Source organism: Dreissena polymorpha, chromosome 1 (assembly GCF_020536995.1).
Source record: "Dreissena polymorpha isolate Duluth1 chromosome 1, UMN_Dpol_1.0, whole genome shotgun sequence".
Classification (NCBI taxonomy): domain Eukaryota; kingdom Metazoa; phylum Mollusca; class Bivalvia; order Myida; family Dreissenidae; genus Dreissena; species Dreissena polymorpha.
This window is the reverse complement of record NC_068355.1, coordinates 63,973,416-63,989,899: the sequence shown is the minus strand read 5'-3', so window position 1 is coordinate 63,989,899 and position 16,484 is coordinate 63,973,416. Positions and strand designations below refer to the sequence as shown.

General features: G+C 35.4%; 1 protein-coding gene across 5 annotated transcripts; it reads left to right on the top strand.

Moving 5' to 3' along the window:
- Positions 1–542: 542 nt before the first annotated feature.
- LOC127832295 (uncharacterized) lies at positions 543–13,372 on the top strand. Of its 5 annotated transcripts, none has more exons than XM_052357722.1 (5): positions 6,837–7,004; positions 7,328–7,468; positions 8,470–9,296; positions 9,594–9,718; positions 12,593–13,372. In XM_052357722.1, exons 3-5 carry the CDS (start codon positions 8,476–8,478, stop codon positions 12,694–12,696), a joined length of 1,050 nt encoding a protein of 349 aa, XP_052213682.1. In that variant the 5' UTR covers positions 6,837–7,004; positions 7,328–7,468; positions 8,470–8,475; the 3' UTR covers positions 12,697–13,372. The 5 variants fall into 5 exon arrangements, with proteins under 5 accessions (XP_052213692.1, XP_052213691.1, XP_052213682.1 ...); XM_052357714.1 differs by having other exon boundaries at positions 7,328–7,518; XM_052357730.1 differs by having other exon boundaries at positions 6,844–7,004; positions 7,331–7,518.
- Positions 13,373–16,484: the final 3,112 nt, after the last annotated feature.

The window sequence follows — 16,484 nt, the reverse complement described above, 5'->3', positions numbered from 1 at the left end:
TTCCACAGTGGTTTATTTCAACAATGCAAGTCTGATGATGTGATAAAAGACCTTTCAAGACACACACAAATCTCGACCCCTGTGGCCATGACCTTGAAATTATGGTCGGCATTTGGGTTTCGAATATTTTTTTTTACATTTTTTATTTTTCTTATATAATTATCAACAAAAATTTAAAAGAAATCGAACCAGGGGAAATATGGATATCTCGCGAGAAGAACGACGTAGTTGCTGGCCAGTGGTAATTTTCAATGCAAACGTGCTTATTTTTTTAACAAAGAAACAACTTTACACGTGTGTTTTCATCATGTACAGGTCATATCTGTTCCACAACAAGTATGTAGGATAGGTCACTCTTTGTTACTATATGTGTCTATGTCTGATGTACTAGTGTTTATGTCCCTTGTCTTGTATGTGTCCATTTGCTCTTCTTGTGAGAGTCAGCCCATAGTCCTGCGTGCGTCAAACCATGTACTGTGATGTCATAAATGTTTTGTCCAGTGAGAATGAGAGAAAACACATAAACAAGATGTTTATTGGTCAATAATAAACCCCTTCTGAAATGTATTGCAAATTGCTGACCATGCTTTCTTTTGCTCTTTAGCTGTCGCAAGACATACTTGTATTTCTTAAAAGCAACTTTCATTATATTCTACCAACCTGGTGAGTTTGAATTTATTTGTATTTGCATTTATTTATTACATTAAAATAATATTTAATATTCTATTTTCATTTGAATGGTATGAAAACCATATTAGTATTGTTTAAAACTTGTGTTACTATAGTAAAGCATTGCACTGAAAAGGTTACATTCCAATAAGAAACGGCCGGGAAAAAGTCGCAAAAGCAGTCGATTTTGATTTGTGTCGAGTTCTTTCTTGGTTTGAACATGACATATCTGATTTACTGCATAAATCGATTCCGCTTAGAATGGCCTTTAAGAAAAGGTATGGTTATATGGGTCTTTATGTGCAAAATGTTGCATTTATTTTCGCTTGTTGTCGCTTTTACATTGAATTAAAATATTTAGTATATTATGACCTCGGAACTGCTCCATCGAACAATAAACGGTAAGATATCTTGTAAACACAAACGTCTATTAGGGTCAATGAAGATCTTCTGTGTTGGTAATTTTTGCGACATTTCCTTTATTTACATGAACTTTAGATTAGGTGTATTTTCTTTGTGTTCATCTTTTCCTAATATCATTTTTATATAAAAGTTACGTTTTTCCGGATAGTGTCTTATTCGGATTGTTGTTATTGGTAGCTACTTGAAAAAAATGTTGGTCCCTATATTCTTCTATTAAATATATTTAAGTACATATCACAGGGTGAGTAAATTGAGCTAACCAGGCCGCCACACAACTTTTCCCCTAACTCGACTAGTTCAGACCAAAACATATCCTTGAAGGCCCGAATTCTGTGGGGGTACGAATTCATGTGACATTTGTTTTTGTCTCGTATCGCGAGAGTTAAGATGACGTCACGCACGCGCAGTTCGGTAAATGTTGACAGATGCCAACGCAACTGTCCCCTACTAAAAGACGCTTGAAATGAGACCAAAACAGGTAACGCTCGTGTATAATGTTTCTCACACCTTAATTTGAATGTTTTCTACTATTCCTAATTCATGGCCCCCTTTAAACCCCTTTATTTGGTCCCAAACTCGCTTTTAAACATGTGAAAGTCCGTTTGCATTGTCGGTTGGAGTTGACTCGTAGAAGTAGACCGGAAGTTTTCGTGTTTTTTGTCAATGATGCCAACCTATTTTCGATTAGGTTGCTGGTCGTATCCCTTAGACTACTTTTTCATATTTTTTCAATTATATGCAATTTATTGCTGAATGTAAAGATCATGAAGAATAAACTTAAAAAATTAAAGAATATTTCCAAGTTAAAAAAAAAATACAGAAAAACTTACAAATAGCAGTTGCTTGGCCTAAATACACCATAAGGTTTGAGTAATTTCCCATTGAATGACGTCACCGGAATTAGGTCCTCTCTAAAAAATGGCAGACAGCTTCGACCAGGGCTACTTTACGAAGCCGAATCTTATTTATTTAAGCACATATTTGCCAAATTCGGTTTGGTAAATGTAAATAGAGGACTTTTCCATCAAGGTATGTACACAATTTCGTGTTGTGTTTGTTTACTTTCACTTCTTTTTAAAAATCGATTCTTACCCCCACGAAATTTGGTCCTTTGAGGATACATAAGTCGGTTTTAAAAGCTCTTCAGAGCTTTTGTTTACATGTATATGTTTATATACCCGACTTTATAAATAAATATTACTTGACTTGACTTGACTACATCTCGTTTGAATATGTATTTGTCCGCGAAATGCAGGAATTTGGGTTGATATATAATGAACCGTGGGCCTCCATAGGAGTATACCTAGGTAATGTCATAGTCCCACCTTGGGCGCCAAATGTCACAGGAAGAGTACATTGTGCTGCCAGTCTGGGACAAGAACCCGGGACACCTCGCTAAAATTGGGAGCGCTCTCCTGACTGAGCCACTGGGCTGCCACACAGCTTCTCCCTTGATATGACCAAGTTCAGACTGTGACATACCAAAAAATTAATGTAGCTGAGGTAGCATAGTAGTGATGTATGAATATATCAAAAGTTTTTGTGAATTGGAAGGAAAAATAAAAACAATTGTGGAGAATCATCCATATGTCTATACTGTATCTGTACCTAGTTTCAAACTTTCTTTGTATGCTGGCATTTGATTGTAAGGCATTTGAATCAGAATTTTTATTACTGGTTGGTCATCAAAATGTGCATGTAGGAGAAGGGACCATAGCCTCAAATGCAGGGATCAAGCTAGACTCCAATTTTTGGGAGAAGTCACTTCTCCCTCAGCATTGGAGAGGGAGAAGTGAGGCAGTTTTAGGGAGAAGTGGATCTTTTGCAATCACCAATGGACCAGGGGTGGCGAAATCAAATGTCCCAGTTGCCCGAGTCGTACATTTGCTTGTCTGGGCAACTGATTTTTGTCAATTAAGTTGTCCATGGACAACAAGTTTTTTTAAAGTCGGGTCCAGGTATACAAAAAAATACATTGTATTAAAGCCGTAATTAAGTTTTACAAAACCTGATGTTGACATGCGATAACATTGTCAGTGCTATTTGCGGAGCAATCAAGCTAAAATACGGGCACTCTCCTGCGCAGTGATCTCCCTTATTCTATAAGAGACCAGGAGAATGCCGCATTTTAAACATTCGGCCCGACTGTTAAGACAGTGTACAGACTGTTTTTTTTTGTTTTTACAATTAGACAGGAATAAAAAGTAACAAAGTAAGATAATCAAAACACGGTCTACCTTGTTATTTAAGACGACTTTAATGGTAAAAATGGAACATTTAGTTTTTTAAATCTTCAACAACGGAGCAGAAACCCGAAGCTTTGAGCAGTCTACCTCCCAAAAAAACTAAGAAAGATTATGATAAAAAATATGATCTAAGTAAAAGCACCAGAATTTTTCAAGAAACTTGGCTCACAGATTTTCAATGGTTACCAGTTGATGATAATCAAATTGCTACCAGTAGCGGCGCAGAGCCTCAGTCTGATGAGGTCGACATATTGGACTAGTTTAATTTGTTAAGATTACAATGTACTTATGTTCAACACATGTTTTAATAACACTAGGTTTGCAAGATTAAAAGTTTTAGAAAGTCTTTATATTGTTTATAATATACTGCTATAATGAATGTACTATTGAAATACAACTATAAACAAAACTAGCAAATCATTCTCATTTTGGTATATTCCACATTGTTTAACATTACTCAATAAATGCATTTATAATTTATATAAACATTAACGAACAAGTGTAGTTCAGCAACAGACAACTTAAATTTCATAAATGCTTGTCGGTGGACAAGTATAGTTTTTTGAGATTTCGCCACCCCTGTGGACCATTGTGAACAATGACCCAGGGGTTTCACTGGTCCCAAAAAAGTTGTTGCCACTTTTTCGCAGTGTGAAAACTGTCTGTTATTCCAACCTTATTAATGTGAACAATAATTTAGGACGATTATTAAAAGAAACCTTACTACATTACATTAATGTCATTGACTGTATTATCACTTGAAAAATATGGTAATACAAAAAAAAAACTATAAGTACCTTCATAACTCATACCTTCATAAGTCTTAATAAGCTTTATTTGTATATAAATAACTTTTTTCATCTTGATAACCAACACAGATAACAAAAATAATATAATAATGTTAACATCAATGTAACAGTATGCTGCATAAATGTTTCAAAATTAACTAGTTAATTTTAAACATAGAATCACACCAATTTACATCATTTGAAAGGGAAAGAGAAAACATCAGAAAATAAAGCATCTCACTTCATATTGTTAACCCTTTGCATGCTGGGTAATTTGTCTTCTGCTAAAATGTCGTCTGCTGAATTTCTAAAATTAGCATTTTCTTCGATTTTTTTCAAAGAATACTATCCGAATAGCAAACAGTTTGGATCCTGATGAGACGCCACGTTCTGTGGCGTCTTATCTGGATCCAAACTGTTTGCAAAGGCCTTCAAAATTCGGTTCCCGCACTGAAAGGGTTAAACAGTTATATTTGGTCATTTGGACATGATATACATCAGCTTTGAAAGCTTCTGTTGTTAAACTGTTTTCTGTAAGTGGTGGATGATTTCGAGGCTCAAATAAATGAATGTTTTTCACGCATATTTCTTGACAGAAAGGCCCAGATAATTGCCACCATCCATTCTAGTTGCCTGAAATATCATAAAACATAATTTTACAAACTATCAACAACAAACCAACACATAAATGTCCCTATCTTTAAATGTCTGAATTTTTAACAAATTCGAAATATAGTACAACGAGTGAATGGTAAATTTTTTATTTCCAAAATTGTTGGTTTCTAACTCAAATTTTACCTTTCCCAAAATAATATAATAATGAAACTATTAAACAGAAATGCTCACAAATTCGTGTTGAAACAAGATTTCATGTGTTTTTGTGGAGAAATTGTTTTTGTTTAATGCTTTTGCCAGGCCCGTGGTATTGACAGTCACTATTGATTAAATGGTTAAGAAATAGCGGCTCTAATAATCGTTATAATTTTTTTATCGTGGTGAGAGTTTGTCACAGTGTTTCTTTATTTATTGCTCACTATCATAAAGGCGCCGTTCATCCGATAATAACCCCCATAAAACTTGACAATAGCAGTAAAAACATCGTTTGTAACACTTACACGCTTCAGTGATTTCACTCTGCTTGGTCAAGAGATTCCTCCCAAATACCCGAATGACGAGCGCTGTGAATGGGTGCTTAACAATTTTCAATAGGTAATTTACTACGCTAGGGGGTGGAGTTTCGTCGATTCGGTCAGTTGATTGACTTTGGCATGTATTCGGTAATAAACAGAAGCCACTTAGATAGCGCTGCGGATATGATAATTGCCAGATTTTAGGGCGAAGTGATATCGCCGAGCTTTTGATCCGGGCGATTAAAGGGAAGCCAGGGCGATATAATCGCCCATTTGCTTGATCCCTGCTCAAATTTGAAAACAAAAGCGTTTGTAAACAAAACTTGGTTAGCGAATGTCTAGTGACAGTAGTATTTTGCGGACATTTTTATGCCCCCGGATCGAATGATAGATGGTTTATTGTTTTTGGCCTGTCTGTCTGTCATTCTGTCCCAAAACTTTAACCTTGGTTAAAGGTTTGTGATTACTTTGTCAATATTGAAGATAGCAGCTTGATATTTGGCATGCATGTGTATCTCATGGAGCTGCACATTTTGAGTGGTGAAAGGTCAAGATCAAGGTCATCCTTCAAGGTCAAAGGTCAAGTATATGGCTTCAAAGCTGCGCAATAGGGGGCATTATGTTTCTGACAAACACATTTCTTTAATATTTGTATTTTGTAGAACTAACCTCTTTTAGATCTATGTCATTTTCTTCTATGTAATGGAGGCATTATATTAAAAGAAAATTCTGTTGGTATTACAAGTCCATGAATACAATTGCGGTAAATATGATGTTCATTTGATAGTGTTAAATGCATGTTACCGTCACCTGAGGCATTAAAAATGGCATGCACAGTCAAAACTTAATTCAGGACGGTCCCTGACAGTGCTGTGATATTTTAGGTTGTCTGTATATTAAAGCAGTCTCAATTTTATTAAAACCCTTTTTGAGTTGCTATGATGTTTAAGAAAGTGTGTCATATTGGTTTGTTTAAATTATTTATTTATTATTTATATACCTATTGTTAAGTTTTTTTTATCCCATTATTGTTACCTTTATTGCTAGATACTGTGTCAGGACTCGATGTGCATGCATTCTACATCTGCCATCATAATTGTTTAGCTTGTAGAGGCCAATTTTTCATCCAATCTTATGGAAACTAGGTCATAATGTTTATCTTGACAATATAAAGACCAAGTTTTAATCAAGCTCACATGCATCCAAAAACTTAATAGGTCATCAGATCAAAAGATGTAAACCTTGTTACCCACCCACAAGTCTAAGGAAGCCACAGTTATGAATCAATCTTGAGGAAACTAAGTCAGAATTGTTATCTTGATACTTTCTAAGCTGTGATGAAATATGCGTCAATAGGGTCCAGGCTTTTTCCGCCCATAGCCACGGGTCCGAATATCGGCCCCATTCCCAATTCAAATCCGGTTGTTTTTTTCCCAATTGAAAAAAAAAATCCCAATTCGAACTTCCAACGATCGCAAACTTGATTTTTTTCGGCTGCTAAAAACGCGCAAAATAACGGTACATTAATCCGCAAACTAAACATTGCCGAAAACCCGCGAGTTTTTGAGCCCGGCTTTGTATCGATCAATACTGCGCGCACGTTTATGTGCAGGTAACCATTAATCGTCATGGCGTCTCACAACAGTAAATACTACGTTCCGAAAATAAGAAAGAAAGATGCAAAAAATACGCCGACAATTTCGTCTCTTTTTAAAAAGCAAACTAAAAAAACAACTACATCGGGTGAGGTAAGTATAAGAATGCACCGAAATATTTCTAGTAATAAACGAAGATCGTTATAAATGATTTCCGAAATTCAACAAAAAGATGCGAGCGACAGTCGTTCTGGCTCGTTTTGTTTTTGTTATCTGAAATTGATTATAGATCGATTCATTTGTTAGTGATTGTTTTCTTTGATATTCTTCTTATTTTAAGGCATTCAATCAGTACTAAAATCTTAAACCTGCATGCATAATATGCCCAAATGCAATATAAAAGGTAACTATTTGTTTGTGCAGCAGTGTCTCATAAATAACAGTAGCTTTTACGCAGTGAAATGCTTTTATTTCAGCAGCCACAAGAGACAGATTTGATACATCAAACAGAAGTTACCCAGCCCCCACCAGGACTGACTGACACAGAGGTGTCCCATCCCCCACAAGAACTCACAGAAGTGACACAGTTCCAATCAAATACAAGAGAACATTAGTTTGTGAGAACTTAAAGACTTCCGGTTCAGAAGCTGATGCCACATATGCAATTGTTATTGTCTTGTTACTTTGACATTGTGGTTAAGAAATGTTGAATACTGACACTGTGTTTGTTTATATTTTATTAACATAGGCATGGCAATGTACACTTATCACAAATATTCATAATATTTTGTAAATTTTTTATAATATGATTACAAAATAGCCATTATTTACCAGTTAACAGCTTCTTTGAAATATAAGAAACACTATTTACATGCGATAATTTTTCCCAATTAAGCCAGTTTTGCGATTATTTTTTTTCCCAAAATGGGATTTTTCACGACGTGAAATTCCCAAAATTCCAGTGTGGCGTTTTCCCAAAATGGAGCGGAAAAAGCCTGGGGTCATGTGCTTTCAAATATTGGATCACAAGGTTGATTTCTCTAATAGCCTTGTTATCACTCAATAGGTCACAATCTTTATGCAACTTAGTCATAATGTAAATCTTCACTGGTGACCATATATTGTTCCAAGATTGACTGCATGGTAATCAATTGTCCATTGATCATTGTTATTTTGTATAGATATCATGATACTGTACGAAGCTTTCCTTTTTGTACCCTGCGCAGTGATAAATGTTTATGCCCCCGGATCAAATGATCGGGGGGAATTGTTTTTGACCTGTCTGTCTGTCATTCTATGTGTCTGTGTGTCTGTCACAAAACTTTAACCTTGGTCATAACTTTTGCAATATTGAAGATAGCAACATGATATTTGGCATGCATGTGTATCTCATGGAGCTGCACATTTTGAGTGGTGAAAGGTCAAGGCAATCCTTCACAAGATTAAAGGTCAAATAAATGGCTTCAAAGTGGCGCAGAAGGGAGCATTATGTTTCTGACCAAACACATCTCTTGTTCAGAATTATCATAGATTGCCTAGGGCATGAATTACATAAGGTTTTGCATGTTTGAATACAAGTATCTACCTTACAAACTTTAGTGTTTTTGATTTTTTGCAGTTCTGAATGTGGCTAGAAGCAATGGTGCGTCCCAAAAGGATAATTTTGCTTTCAGTGTTTCTACTGACCTCGGTTGCGCTATATTTATACCTGGTTGGGGATGAACCTGGGGATACCGCACTAAAACGGACAGCACAACTAGCAAATATTGACAGTGTAACTCGCGGTCAAAATGTAGTTATCATTGAAGGAGAAACTAACAATAATGACAATGCAATTCAAGATGATATTGTAAGTGTTGCAAAACGTGCAAGTCGGAGCAACAAAACAGTTTTACTTACAATGGTAAATGATGCATACCTTTCGTTCACATACAGTTGGCTTTGCAATACTAAAGATATGGGAATTCATCAGTCAGTACTAATTATAACAACAGATGAAATTTCAAAAACAAACTTGACTAGAGATTGGCCAGAAATCCATGTATTTTCTATGGAAATGACAACCTCAAAGGGTGATCAGACTTATAGCCATGCAGGATACATCAAAATCATGGTCAAACGTACAGAGATGATACTTGCTATTTTGATGGCTGATATTGAAATATTTCTGTTTGAAGTTGATTGCTTGTGGTTAGCAAATCCTACACCAGCACTACAGCAGGAAAAGGGTGTGGATATTTTAGTGAATCCGGTGGAGGGAGTATATAAGGTTTACGCTGGTGGATTTCTGTATTTGTTTACAACTCCCAGGGCAAAATCATTATGGAAACAACTCACAGTAATGATGATGAACCTTGGCCAGAAAGTTGAGAAGATGAATGAAAAACAGTATATATCTGAGGCAGAAAATGATCAGCAGTATATATCAAAACTCATAAATGATAGGTATGGTTGTTTTTGTTCAACAATCACTTCATGCCTTATTTGTAAAGCACCTAGTTAAGATCATAAAAATAATTTTGTTTCATTCATGAAATGTTATTTTTGGTATAAAGCTTAAAACTTTTTTTAAAGGGTAAATTTAAGTGTAAAACATGAAATAAATGACTTTCTGCCATGCCTTGTAGATTAATACAATTATTGTTTCTTTTGTAAGTCCACTGTTGTTTTGTGTTTTTTTGTTGCATGTATAAATATGATTTTAATAGACTCCTTGCCTTTTTCAACCATTATTTCATGTAGGTATGGAGGCTTGCTCATCAAAGAGCTCTCATTGGACGTGTATGCTGATGGCAAATGGTACGAGAAGTCTGAATCAGATCGCGCCAAATTACGACCTGTTATCATCAACAACAATTGGGTGCTAGGTAGGTTGCTTTGTAGTTTAAACCTATTTATTTTGGCTAGATTGCATATAAAGACTCAGGCTTATAGAAACGCTTTCTAGTTCACTTCCTTGGCCTTTAACCAGTACTTGGTGTCTTGCGGGAATATCTAGAGAACACTCCCCAAAGGGGAATGAACCTCTGACCTCCAGATACCTAGGGGTACAGGGCCGGTTCCAAAGAGGACATTACTGGGGGTAGGGGGCACACTATTTGTTTCACAAAACAAATGGGGAGGGGGGTGCAGCGGTGGCAAGAAGTCAATGTACAATAAATGGTTATAATATTAATACATTGATACGTACTGGTAGGCAAGTATAGTTCCTGAAAATTGATTGGACAATGCCATTTAACGGTCAGTCAGTGCTTGAATTACTAATAGTTGCTTGCATCTGGTTCACATATTTAGACTGTGTAGAAGTTGGGTATTACTCATTGAATTGATCTTACTGTTTATTACAGTGAGAACATGTGGGGCTTATATTTGGACTGTTAATTGTCTCATTAATGTAAAAACGATTCAATACAAGAAATCTACTTGGACAAAATTGTCTTTGTGGATAAAATGATGATATACTTTGATTAAAATACTAGAAAACTAAACTGAAAATGTTTTCTATGTGAACCAGATGCAAGCAACTGTTAGTAATTCAAGCACTGACTGACCGTTAAATTGCATTGCCCAATCATTTTTCAGGAACTATACTAGCCTACCAGTATATCAAAATTTTAGTCGCCTATGTTAGCGTTTGAGTTGAAATTTACAGCCCTGCATATTATTATCATCATCTCAATATTTATTCTTGTAAAAAATTAGGATACTCCCATCTGAACACTCAGCATAAAAATTAAACGCACGTGCAATCCTATATACTAGTATTTTAAATTTTAAATATGACTTATTTTAATATAGTGATGACATGGGTATCACATGTATTTTGTGGCAAATGTATGGAATGCATACCGAGATATTAGTATTAATTTATAACTTAGCATTCATCATATGTTTTATTAACTTTAATAATATGTCACTTATGAAATTAAGTTTTGCAAGTGTTTTTTTATCATCTTATATTATAAATTGCAAAAGTTATACCTTTTCATTACATGCAAAAATAAAAATAAGAATTGTATTTTGGGACCATGTCTGGCAGCAGATATCAACGCAATAACTCTAGTAGTTTAGAGAAGAGTTGTCCCCACGCTTTTTGAAAAACGGGGATATTGTGGTTATCTCCGCTGTCCATCCGTCCTGGGCTCCTGGCCACTATCTCCTCCTACACTGTTAGCACTAGAACATTGAAACTTACACACATAGTAGCTTTGAGCATATGTGCGACCCTGCACTATTTGGAATTTTGATCTGACCCCTGGGTCAAAAGTTATGGGGGTTGGGATGGGGCCGCGTCAGAGATTTTGGCTAATTTGTTTGTTATTTTACATAAACTTCTTCATTTCTACACCGATTTACTTCAAATACTGAACATCTCTTATGACAATACAGTCAATCTCAGCCAGGCATGGCCCCATTACCAACCCTGGGGCGCCCCCTGGGTCAAACATGCAGCGTGGGGATACGTGTCGGCCTCTTCCGCGCCATTTCTAGTTTAGAGTAGAGATCATCATAAAACTAAGTTACTTTGTTTTTATGTTTGTGGAATTAATATTTCTGCCAAGTGAGGATTTGAAGTAACATTACTACTCAAAATCAACGAAAATTTCGTACAATCTTTCGTAAAATAAAGCTTAGCAATTAAAAAGCAATGTTCCTTATGGCAATTGCCGAAATTTCAACGCCGGGTGTGGTCTGGTAAAATAGATGTTTTTGGATACAAAATGCTCGTTTTTATTATGGTTTTAACATGTTACCATGTGAGTGAACGTGTGTCGTATGAATAGATATATTCGCAGGAAATTAACATGGAATTTATTGTGGCCACAAATTAATAAAAACGAGCATTTTGTATTTACAAAAATCTATGTAATCAAACCACATCTTAGCGTTGAAATTTTGGCTATTGCTATAAGGAACACTGATTGTTTAGGTGTTTACTTTATTTTACGAAATACTTCACGAGATTTTCGTTGATTCTGAGCGTTATAGAGACTTTAAAGGGACCTTTTCACAGATTTTGGCATGTATTAAAGATTGTCACTAAATGCTTTAGATTGAAACATGTAAACATTGGAAATAAATAGCCAGTAGAAAAACAATAATAAAATTGAAGAAAGATAACAAAGTAATTCTGAACTGAGCTCGAACCACTGACCCTACACTATGAGTAAAAGTCTAGGACTAACACCACTCAGCAAACTGTGCTGATACAATGAGTGGTGTAATTTATACTTAAATAAGCAATTCCCTTGTGTGACAAAATATGAAGATAATAACAGTACTCTCCAAATTATTCAATCGATTTGCATTTGCTTTATTATAATGTTTGTTTTTAAATCGTCAATAGATGCATATAATGGATATTTTAGAGCATGTTAAATGTTGAGTATTACTGTTTCCTCGCAAATATCATAACTACAACAAAAATGTGCGGATCTGAAGCATTTTTTTTTTCAATTTACCAAAACTTGAAAAGGTCCCAATACGGAAAGGTTTAAAATTTGGTATGAAACAATTTATCGTGGTTCTCTACCAAAAGTTGTTGAAAATAGCCCCTTAGGTCAAAACTGGCACCAGTTTCCCATTTTTCATGGTTACATTTTGCATCAAATCATTTCATGTGACGCAGCTGGTCGGTTATCATCTATAGTTTCATGGTAGTTTAATCATCTCTGCAATGAGCTTTATGTTATACATTAATTATCAATATTTAATGTTTATATACTTGTTATTGTTTTCAGGGAACAAGAAGAAGATGGAACGTGCCATGAAGTGGAAACACTGGTTTATAAGGCCAGATTGGAGCTGTGACATGGACCTTGTACGACAGGTTGTGTACCACTAGCAGAAGGGGGTTTACCACCATCAGCAGTGATGGGGACGGCATGGACCTAAACCACAGACCTTGTACCATTAGCAGCTCTGTACATTCCTTTTATATATGTTTCTGAATAACTTGCCAAAAAAACTGTGTGCAGTTTTGATTCTATAAAATCTGTGATACTGATATAGTCAATTTGACTGCATACTAGAAGTATTAGTTTACATACTTATATCTGTGTTCTAGGATGGTTGTAAGAACAATGAAATAAGTATGTTTTTTATGCCCCCGGATCAAATGATCGGGGGTATATTGTTTTGGCCTGTCTGTCTCTGTCTGTCTGTCATTGTATGTTTGTGTCTGTCCCTGAACTTTAACCTTGGTCATGACTTTTGCAATATTGAAGATAGAAACTTGATAATTGGCATGCAAGTGTATCTCATGGAGCTGCACATTTTTAGTTGTGAAAGGTCAAGGTCATCCTTCAAGTTCAAAGGTCAAATATATTGTGTCAAAGCAGCGCAATAGGGGGCATTGTGTTTCTGACAAACACGTCTATTTTTAAATGGCAGTGTATTTAAAACAAAAAGAAACACTGCATGTCTTACCATTTAACTGATAACAGTTTAACAGTTTGGTATTTTCCACTTCAGCTGTTTTTGTATATGCATTTTTTGAATAATAAAATCTGTTCACTCTTTCTAGTAGCAATAGAAAATCCCATTATGTGAAATCCAGCGACTGAAAGTTTTCTATCATGATTTCCCACAGCATATTTAAAGAATTTCCAGTATAAACAATAATCCTTCCCTAAATTGTTACTGATCCTCGCTGTAGCAGTGACATCATGACCCTAAAATATTCCCCAATAACAATGGTATATGTTGTCCAGACAGGCCAATCATTGAGACACTTTCTGCTTTTATTTAATTTTTCATTAGCCGGATTTTTTTCGAAAAAATCTCGGCTTATAGATTGATGTTGTCGGGCGGGTGGGGGGGGCGGGCGGGCGGGCGGGCGGGGTGGCGGCGTGCTCGAAAATGTTAAAGTTCTTATTTCATGGTATAACTTTGGTATGCTTGGACCTAGAGTCTTCAAACTTGACATGAAGGTTGGCCAGGATTAACAGATGACCACTGGTCATTTCAAGGTCATTCATTTGAAGGTCAAGGTCACTGTGACCTTCAATATAAAAAATGTTAAAGTTGTTATAACTTTGGTATGCTTGGACCTAGAGTCTTGAAACTTGACATGAAGGTTGGCCATAACTAGTTAGTAACCACTGGTCATTTCAAGGTCATTCATTTGAAGGTCAAGGTCACTGTGACCTTGAATGTAAAAATGTTAAAGTTCTTATTTCATGGTATAACTTTGGTATGCTTGGACCTAGAGTCTTCAAACTTGACATGAAGGTTGGCCAGGATTAACAGATGACCACTGGTCATTTCAAGGTCATTCATTTGAAGGTGAAGGTCACTGTGACCTTCAATATAAAAATGTTAAAGTTGTTATAACTTTGGTATGCTTGGACCTAGAGTCTTGAAACTTGACATGAAGGTTGGCCAGAACTAGTAAGTAACCACTGGACATTTCAAGATCATTCATTTGAAGGTCAAGGTCACTGTGACCTTGAATGTAAAAATGTTAAAGTTGTTATAACTTTGGTATGCTTGGACCTAGAGTCTTGAAACTTGACATGAAGGTTGGCCAGAACTAGTAAGTAACCACTGGACATTTCAAGGTCATTCATTTGAAGGTCAAGGTCACTGTGACCTTGAATGTAAAAATGTTAAAGTTCTTATTTCATGTTATAACTTTGGTATGCTTGTACCTAGAGTCTTCAAACTTGAAATAAAGATTGGCCAGTACTAGAAGATGACCACTGGTCATTTCAATGTCATTCATTTGAAGGTCAAGGTCACTGTGACCTTAAATGTTAAAATGTTAAAATTGTTATAACTTTGGTATGCTTGGAAATAGAGTCTTCAAACTTGACATGAAGGTTTGCAAGCACACTTAGATGACCACTGGTCATTTCAAGGTCATTCATTCTAAGGTCAAGGTCACTGTGACCTTGAATGTAAAAATGTTAAAGTTCTTATAACTTTGGTAGGTAAAAATGTTAAAGTTCTTATTCCATGTTATATGGTACTTTCCTGTCATTTAAATCAAAAATCCGGCTTCAATGCGGTCATCTCCGACCGCGGAACTCTTGTTTAACCTTTTCCCACTCAGAAGCAAAGTGAAAATGGCTATGTGAAAATAACTATGTACAAACAGCGAGTAACTCGCAGTCTGTTCAGGTTTTACTGGTATGCTGTTTGCTGCTCATAAGTGCATTGTATCTAAGTGTTGGAAATGAAGCCTTTAAAACTTTAATTTAGTAAGAAAGGTTTTTAATTAACTTTAACTTTAAAGGACTACAAATGCGTGAAAATATGTTATTTCCCTGATAAGCCTGTGCGGACTTTAATCTGGGACAACTCAATTAAGCAAAGTTTTCATGGATTGAGCAATTTTAGGCACATATTGCCGCTGTCGTTCTCAAACCTCCTAGCTGCAAAATGCCAACTTTTCAGAAAACTCTCACATTTTTTTATATTGATGTTTTAGAAATTGAAATTGTGTAAAAATACCAAACAAATGAAGCTGCAAAAGACGGTATAAGCCGTAGACGCATAAGTCATACTGATATTCAGAAATGGTAGCTACGATATTTTGTCGATATTTCGTCACCACATTTTTGTCATTTTTATGAGGTATGACAATTCGTCCTGATATGAAACCTCGTAGATGCAAATATAAAATAAATACGTTTTTGTCAAATTTGTCCAAACGAAATGACGTACCTATAGGTGAATGACGTCGCTACGACTTTTCACCGGAAAAAAAGCCAACAATCAAGCTACAACATTTCATCACGTGGCTTTTTCAAGGGCTCTGTTTGGCGTAGAGCTACGAGATATAGCACAAAACACGCGCCAGACTTCATATATTCGGAAAAGACGAAAAAAAAAATGAAAATTTTGGAGCTATGAGGTTTGAGAACGACAGCAACAATATTTTGGTCTTCTGCTTACATTAATTTTGTTTTAACCATGCACTTGGTGTCAAAATAAGTCTCGCCAGTTTGAATGGTTAAATAATTTTTTGTATTGAAATTAATGGCATTATAACTTTAAAAAAAGGACCAAAATCATTGTAACAGCAAAGCACACTGCTATGATATTCAGTATGCAACAACATATTGTGGTCCATTAAATCTAGTGAGTATATGAAACATGCTTTACCATGTAAAATTAGTTGTATAAGATTTGTTAATTAAATTGTATAATAAAGAAGAAATTAGTTACCTTCTGGTCTGTCTCTAGAAATTCTTCTGTATGGGTCTTGAGTACATAAGACTGAAATTTAAGTCATATTTTCTTCTGTACATCCGTCTGTCCATTTAGAATTTCGTTCTTCAGCCATTTCACAGAAAATGTTGTTACAAACCTGATAAAACAATCCATTCAAATTAGAGTTCTTGTTGTGAATTCACTTTGATAATAACAGGTTAATTCACTTTTATGTTAAAATTAGCATTAAATTTTTTATAATAAATTATTCATTTTTTTGCAAAATCATGAATACTTTAGGGAAATAGTCAAATGTTCTGTCCAGTAAACCTTCTCAGCGGATCTGTTCATGGATATATTGTCATTTCATTCCAGTAACTCTCTATCATTTTACTGTTTTCTTGATAGGTGCATGTTTTCTTTCAGCTGATTTGTCAATGTGTATGGTTATTATATTTTTCATCATTTACATGT

Bases quoted from the DNA above. Each gene is read 5' to 3' on its own strand.
- LOC127832295 (XM_052357732.1), top strand. From the start codon at position 8,476: ATGTGGCTAGAAGCAATGGTGCGTCCCAAAAGGATAATTTTGCTTTCA. The intron at 9,297-9,593 runs GTATGGTTGTTT...TATTTCATGTAG, and splicing joins TCAAAACTCATAAATGATAG to GTATGGAGGCTTGCTCATCA. The intron at 9,719-12,592 runs GTAGGTTGCTTT...TATTGTTTTCAG, and splicing joins CAACAACAATTGGGTGCTAG to GGAACAAGAAGAAGATGGAA.